Below are 8,278 nucleotides of genomic sequence, written 5' to 3'. Positions count from 1 at the left end.
GCTCCAGGGTGCTCCTGGGGTCTTCTTCCCAGGAGTGGAAGGATTCTGAGGAGTGGGTAGGGCAGCCCAACAGGCACCCCCAGCACTGCAAGATTAATGTAAGGCAGTGCTGGTTTACATTAATCCACAAACTAGGAAAGGCTAAAAAAAGGAAGCAAGTATGGTGCTGGAAACCAAGCTGCGCAGGCCATCTCTGCATCTCCTGCAAAGGCCAGCCATCCACATGTCCACATTTCCCCCACCTCTTTCACCGGTTGGCTGCATTTTCCACATAAAAAGAAGAAAATGCCTCAGCTTGGCAAAGACAGAAGTGGATAGGGGAAAAGGTTTGCTGGAAGGCCCCATCTTCTCCCATATCTTCACACATGGGAAGCGATCACAGCAAGTTTGAGTTCAAGAAGCGTTTGGACAACATTGGCAGGCACAGGGTATGACTCCTGGGGTGCCCTGCACAGGGCCAGGAGCTGGACTCGATGATCCTGATGGATCCCTTCCAACTCAGCATATTCTATCATTCTATGATTCAACAGCACTGCATCCTTCACACGTGCCCAGCGGCTGGCTCTCCTCCTCAACTGGTATTTCCCAGCACAGAGAGGAGGAAATGGTTGAGACTGTATTTGGAAGCCTCATCTAACAGTGCTGTGAAACTGGTCTGTGCTCACCTGGCCACGCACCCAGTGCAGGGAGAACACACGAAGCAGTAGCAGCCTCCAGGACCACGCATGGCCTCAGCTCCTGGACTGCCCAAGGTGGGAGGGAAGCCTCCCTGCTGCATACCTGCCCCGGAACCATGGAGTTAAGCAACCATGTGGAATCAGCAGGTGGCTACTGGGAATTCCTGTCCTGCTGCTGAGCTGTGCTGGGCAAGGGCAGTACCCAGGCCTGATCTTCACACTCCCAAATGATTTTCCCACCTATGGAGACCAGGAGTGCAACAGCATTTGCTGTGGTTATGGGTTCTCAAAGGGTCTCCAGGTTTATGGGGGCTTTTCGGAACCACCAAGGAACACAGCAAAAATTAAGTTTGCTTGATGGTTGTTCAGCATCATCAGCAAAATTAGTAGTTAGCATCTGACTCCAAGACTCCAGACCCTTACCCATGTTTGAGCTGGGAAGAAGAGGGGGCAATTTTTAGATCCCAGCTCAAGCCTGCAGTTCTGGTAGGAAAAAAAATCCTACTCTGAGATGCAAATGGAGCAAATTTGGTGCTGGAGCCACTGGCTAAGCATGGACGTTATCCTCCGAAAAGCTATGCCTATAGTCAGCATGATCACAGCCACACTTTAATGGAAGTACACTGCAAAAATAGCGGGGCACTGACTGAAGATCTTGTCTCTCCCTCCTTGAGGAAATTGCAAACTTCCATTTCTTTAATCTAATCATTTGCAGGAGGAGATACTTTCTCTAGAAAAGCCAATATAAGAGGGCTGAAAGGTCGGATGGGATAATATGTAATCCAATGCGATAAGGGCTGTTTACAGAATTATTAATCAAACACAAAAGGGAACAGATAGTAACATTTTTTATTAAATATTACAGTGGATCAAAAAGTACAAAATATCTTTTGCCTGCTATGTGATTGGGAAACTATTGGCACATAATACAGTATCAAAAGCATTAATAAGTACAATTTGGAAAACATACAAAAATTGAGTGTTTATAGTTGGCTCAGCTTTATTTCTGGTAGTGTTTAAACTAATGCAAAGGTTACTCAATAACCTTTTAAATGGGAAACTATATAATATTACTGGGCCATTTTTATATATACAAATCATCACCTTACAGAGCATATAGGCTACATAACTTGAATCACAAAAAGTATACAATATTTACAACAAAAGAAAGTTAAAAAAGTATAAACAGCTAGTAGATTATGCTGCCATTATTAGAACATATTTAAAACTGCAGGGTTGGGGGGAGAGGGGAGGAAGAGGAAGAGAACGAGCGAAATATCAACCACATGTACAGCAAACAGCGCTCACGGCAGCGCTGCCAATGCCACCTGCCTCACACCGGTGCAGGAAGTCCCACTGCTCATCAAAATCAGCACGACGGCAAAACTGGACCAGATGTGACCTCACTGTTCACTGCAAAGGAAGCGAGCAGGCGATGGGAGCGAGGGACCCCTGCGCTGGTCTCTGGAGGCGGCAGCCCCACGTCTCCCCAAATGGGGCAGAGCCGCTGGCAGAGGCAGCACAGCACTTGTGCCTTGCTTGAGCTCCAGCTGCTGCCAAGCCAACTTCTCTGCTGCTGGGACAAAATACTTCCCAGGCATGAACCCACTGGGCAAGCTCTTCACACCAGGCCAGCCCACAGCCACAACAGACCTGCCACAAACTGCTGGCCTGCTCCCACCCCGCCTGGCCAGGGGCACAACCGCACTGGGAATCGGGCCCTACTTCCCATGTGCTTCACGAAGCCTGGCTCAGAGTGTGGCCAGAAGCTGCAACACGAGCCGTTTGCTGCTGGGCCTCTTCCTTTGGATCTCACAACCTTTAGCATCCCTAATGCATCCTGGACATAGTGCGTTTGAATTGCAACATTTCTTGGAACTGGCTCCTAGTAAATAGATTTATGACTCTATTGCCAATTAGATTCTGCAGTTTCCTTTACAAACCTACCAATAACAATGGTCTGATTGCACAAAGAAAGACTTGTGCAATTTCATTCAATAACAAGGCTCCTTGAACTCAAACAATGCAAACAAAGCCCCATTTAAGAAATTGAGGGGAAAAAAAAAGACTTTTCAGCCAATGAAGAATTCAATAGTCTGTTGAAAGATTTCCAAGATTTCTGTTAAGAGAGTTCTTAAACAAATAATGCATAGCTTCTCTTGGGGGTTTATGCCACCAATTCTTTCCCTTAGCCCTGACGTTTTGCCCAGTATGAGCTTCCCCAGCCAGCAGTGGCCAGTCTCCTCATGGGGCAAGCTAGGAGCCTTCTTCCCCTCTCCCTGTCCCCCAGCCCCGTGCTGCCTCAGCATGGCTCCAAAAAGCCTACCAGCAAACTCAAACAGGACATAACCAAAAGGGATGTTGGACACTTTGCGTAAACAAATGCACAACTCCAGAACACACAACTTAAACAAGGAGAAGCATTTGCTTTGCTGAACACACAACAAGCTTCTGTTCGCGTTTGCTGTAGATTTTTATATTCTCTGCCCCCATTCCCCCGCCCTCCTCCCTCCACCCCCAACCCCCTGATTCTTACGTGATTCAGATCTAGTGCAACTTTACTAGAGATGTCCTCCACACTGCGGCCTCTGCCTGGATGAGCCTGCGGTTCTCTTTCCTGTATGACTTGTGGAGCAGCAGGATACTCTGCACTGGCACATCTATGTTCCAATTTCTACTAGTCTGTTTATCAATCAATTAAATATAGTTTTACCACAGGAATATAAAGTATTTAATTGAAGAAGCTGGATTTTTAACAGTAGACGAGTATATTATTCTGGTTTCCACCTTTGGATATTAAGTATGATACATTATATATTGTATTTGGCTTCATATCACGGGAAAATTTATTGACATGCCTAGCATGCAAAGTGTTTCTTAGTAGTTTGTTTTTTCTTTTCATATCAAGTACACTGTCTTTGAACAGTAACTGAGATGGTTTGAACCACAACCAATTTTCACACTGTATAAAGCCTCCAAGTGACACTTCGCTTTATCAATGTCTGTGCTCAGCTGCGTAGTGGTGATGTCCTGCAAAGTGAATATACATCCACAGGGAAGCTCTTTCTTCAGGAAAATCCAGCCTCTCCATGCCAGGGCTTCCCCCCTGCAGAAGGGGAGAGGGAGAGGCACAGGGAGAGGCCGAGATCCCCATGGGAGTGCGGAAGGACCATCCTGACCACTGCACAGAACCCCCTCACCCACTGTGAGGCACAGAAACAACCTGTAAGCCTCTGATTCAAATCCACACTGGCTCCTCTCACAACTTCTGAAATTCTCAACATCCTCACAAACCTCCAAATCTGTTTCCTGCACTCCTCTGTCATTCAGAACTTGAGCCAGGGAGGTTTTGTTTTCTAGACCCTTTCTCTGGTAGGCAGGAGGGTTTCACAGCCTAGGTAAGATTAAGTACAACGCTCGACAAATTCACAGACCACGATACAGGAAAGCAAAGCTCGGTGGGAGGGGAGAAGCAGCATAGGAGCCATCGCAACAACAGGAGGGGGGTGAGAGGTGCTCAGCACCTCACAGGGGTGGGCCGTGGGGAAAGGAACCTTGTTCGCATCCTTGCACCGTAACATCACCTACAGTATGTTTATAACCATTAAGATTAATCTGAACCAGTTGCTTCAGTTTGTAAACAGTAAACGTTACGACAAAAACAAAACAGAAATGCTGCTCAAAAGTATAAAGAAACTGGAAAAATTACAAACACGTAATAAAAAAAAAAATTAGGACAGCCACAGCCTTTAAAAAAGTTGCAGATAAAATGATACTGTTTAATTTAAAAAAAAAAAAAAAAAAAAGAACCCAAAACAAAAAACCAAACATGAAGAGCACAGAATATACTGGACAAACGAAACTATATAAATTATTGTGACCAAATGTGACACTGGTAGTTTATGAAGTGGATATGTACAGTCAAATTAAACAGTGTTTACCATTCTGTTCTAATAGTGTTAAAATGAAAAAATCTATTGCCGTTTTACTATACATTGCATTGATTGAATCTTTAAAAGTCAGGAAAAGTTACCCAAAAAAGCACATCCACTGATTGTACAGATTCTCGGCCCACTTCTTTCCAGGTTCATCGCAAGTCCTTGACTCATTTGCACCAATGCACAGCCTCCGGTCCTTGGCTCAGTGAAAGGCAAACGCGGCCCTCCCCTGGGTTTCAGTGAGCTCAGGACTGGGCCTGCGTTTCCACGGCTCCCTTTGAACATCTGCTCTTAACATGTTCAAGTCCTTTCAGAAAACACATACGCAAAATCCCAAAAAATTCTTTTTTTTTTTTTCTGTATTTTTGTTTCTCTCTCTCTCTTTTTTTTGTTTTTTCTTTTCTTTTTTTTTTTTTTTTTTTGGTTTGGTTTTCTTTTTTGCAAGGGCAAGGATAAGGGGTGAGGGGGCTGATGTGGGGGCCAGAATTCAAGAAGCAGTCCTGTCTCCATCAAACTCCAAGACGCTCCTCTAGGCGGGATCCGACTGCATCCTGGTTGAAAAAAATACGGATCGCTAAATCTGCGAGACATCGTCACAGGGGGAGGAATGTCGCTAACTGAGCTTTTCTCCTCAGACCATTTTTTGTGAGCGAGGGGGTTTACAGTTTTGTGCTGGGATGTACAGAGGATAGCTGGGAAGGTGGGAATGCAGCTTGAGGGTTTATAGCAGCTAAAGGATAAATGCTGTTATGCAAAAGGTCACCGTAAGAACTTCCTACAGGTGTTGCCGCAGCTAAGTGTCTGTACAGTTGCTGGGAGTTTGCAGGGGACGTGAGGAATTGTCTCTGCACCATGAAGGAGTGAAGAGCCAAAGGCTGCATTAGTGGGGACAGCACGGTCTGATTTTTCAAGTACTGCAGGGGATGAGAATACCCAGGTGGGAGGCGATTGTTCAGCCCCGTGCACAGGCTTCCCGGATACAAGCCTGGGAAGATGGGGGCTGACAGGGGAAATTTGTGGCTCTCCAGCATGCTGCCAGAATGGTGGCCATGCACTGATTTGCTACCTTCCCCATCTTGGTCGGGAACCTTGTCTTTCGCCGGGGTCTCCTTTGGTAAGTGAATAGGAGAGACAGCTCGGATTTTTTTTTCAGAAATGACTTTGTCCAAATCCTCCAGGCTCCGTTTCAGAGGCCGGGCAGCCCCCACGTTTTGAGGGCTCGTTCTGCGGCTGATGATAGGATGCACCATCCCCTCCATCTTCCTCAGGTTCTCCAGCCTCTGGGCCTGCTGCTTCCCAGACCTGTGGAGCAACTCGCTGTGTTTTTTGGGGGCCGTCAATGCCATAGGGAACACGCGGCAAGCTTTGGGGTTACAGTCTAGGCTCACCGTCTGGCTGCTTCCAGCCTGGAATGGGGAGATCCCTTTGCATTCTTGCTGGGCCGTGGATGAGTGAGGGAGACTGGAGCCTGGAACCTTTGCAGTCTGTTTGTGTACGCTCTTTGGAAGACTCAAATCTGTTGGCTGATCATCTGAAGAAGCCTCCACTGTTGCCTTTTTGTCTTGCTGATGCAAAGATGGGCGATAATTTAAATTTAGTTTTTCTTGGTGTTTGTGTTGAGTAAAAGTAGAAATATTTTCAGACTCTCTGAACATGTCCCGGGGGAGGTACTTTGATGTCTGTTCATTATTAAGGTGGTGTTCTGTGTGCCTATAAAGGCTGTGCAGATGAGGTGATGAATAGAAATCTGCCAAGAAAGTGGGCACATGGGAGTGCTGCAGTGCCCTTTTCTCACTCATTTTATCTTTGCAGTCCTGGATATCTGACTTCGGTAGGTATGACTCGGCAAGAGAACTGAGGTGATGTTTGGAAAAATCACAGCGCTGAGGATCCGGTTTACTTAGCATGTCATGTTTAAAAACATCATTAATTGACTTCCTCTCTTCCTTGGTTTTAAAACTCTGTACATGTTGTATGACTGAGGGCCTATTAATTGCTACAGGATCAGAATTAGGGGCATGGGGACCTTGTGAAGCGCCTGAGGACAGCTCATCTCTGCTGTTGAGTTTCTTTTTGCTGATCAAAGGTGGAGGAGAACCGTAAGGATAGTTACACGAGAGCGTGGCCCCGCTGACCTGTGACAGCAGCTTCTTCTTTGCCAGGGGTGACATGATGCCTGGATTGCCTTTTGAGTACAGCAGCGGTGTGTAACTGAAAGTGGAGTCATCGTTCATGGACCCGGGCAGCTCCTTTTCCTTAAACATGTCAAAGTTCTGCACCACCAGTACTTTGGGCGTTTGCTTTAGTGCATTGTGGATATCTTCGTTTCCCAGCTGGTCCACTTTCACCGTGCAGTTTGCGATGTAATCGGCCATCCCTGGCAGTTTCTCATCTTCCATTTCGCTCTGAGTGGGCAGATGGACTGGGAAAGCTGTGAAGGGCATTTCTGGAGGTTCACTTTCTAGGCTGTCAGTAAAAGCTTTGTGTAGTCTTTGTTCAGGCTTTGTGTCTTCCAGGGCATCTGCTGGAGGCTGTAATCGTTTTGTGACAGTGGCATCCAGCACAGTGTCTTCTTCTGCAGGCACAGATATACTGGAGAAAGAGGACGAGTGCTGAACCTCCTCCTTGGCTTTCTCACTGTTGCTGCTGTTTTCTGTCACGTCTGTCTTCTCCAGAGGCAGTGTCCGAGCTGTGTCTGGTAAAAGAGATGGAGGGACTTGCACGGGTTGTTTTGTCTCTCCTGCTGTAGGGTGTTCAGGGAAGTTCTTCTGGTCTGCTGATTCTTGATCCTTCTCTTGTTCTGATGAAACCTAATGAAATGATTCAACAGACAATAGTAAGAATGCAGTATGTTCTGGTAGACAGTCGGTAAGGTTATGCACAGTACACTGTTGGCTACTTTTAAGAGAAGGACGTGCCAACCACCTTGCTGGGACGTGAAGGCCCTAACATCAGGTACTGCACTCAAACAACGAGAAATATCTCCTGGAAATACTAAAAAATTCACCATCCCTGTGAGAGTCACAATAAGGCATTTCAAAACAGCAGATGACTGTAACCTGATGAGACGCACCGGTGGCTTGATCAGATAGCTAAATGCTGAGGTTACATATATCCTTTTAAAATTAATTAGGCAAATGCAGAAGAGCAGATTTCATGACACAAACAGTAAGGCTATAGAAATTTCTCCTGCTAGCCAACTTCACCTAAGAAAACCACACTATTCCTATGCTTTTCCTTCCCCTAAAGTCTCTCCAGCATAGCTATCTTAAAATTCAGTGATCACACAGGAGATCATTCACACCCAGTTCTGCATTAAAGTGTGAAAATGATAGAAATGGCATACTAGAAATCCCTATTGTAGGCAGCAAATCACTGCCACAGCTTAACTAGGACACACATTTTTTTATTAACGGATTAAAATGAAGTTGTCAACATTCAGTAAGTGTGTGTGCTGCTATTACAAACATGGCTTTTATACGCTCTCCTCAATGGGACCGTGGCTCGCTCTGCTCCCCCATTAATACAGCGTGTGTGCACAATTCACACTATTCATCCCATTATGTAGCCGGCTGAACTGTGACCCGCAGAGGTCACCAGAGCATCCCATCTGTGATCCAGCTGACTGACAGCCCTTTTCAAAACTGCTGTCACTCTCCTCTG

General features: G+C 46.1%; 1 protein-coding gene across 2 annotated transcripts in view; it reads right to left on the bottom strand.

Moving 5' to 3' along the window:
- Positions 1–4,435: 4,435 nt before the first annotated feature.
- The window catches only part of ARID5B (AT-rich interaction domain 5B), a 115,154-nt gene continuing 111,311 nt past the window's right edge, over positions 4,436–8,278 (bottom strand). For both annotated transcript variants that reach the window (XM_066191678.1, XM_066191677.1), the window contains one exon: positions 4,436–7,425. In XM_066191678.1, the coding sequence (XP_066047775.1) occupies positions 5,275–7,425 (2,151 nt within the window). In that variant the 3' untranslated portion in view covers positions 4,436–5,274. The remainder of the gene's footprint in view (positions 7,426–8,278) is intronic.

Source organism: Chamaea fasciata, unplaced genomic scaffold (genome assembly GCF_029207755.1).
Source record: "Chamaea fasciata isolate MVZ Bird 193981 ecotype frontalis unplaced genomic scaffold, bChaFas1.0.hap1 SCAF_9, whole genome shotgun sequence".
Classification (NCBI taxonomy): Eukaryota; Metazoa; Chordata; class Aves; order Passeriformes; family Sylviidae; genus Chamaea; species Chamaea fasciata.
The sequence above is the reverse complement of the archived record's forward strand: the minus strand, read 5'-3'. Positions and strand labels throughout refer to the sequence as shown.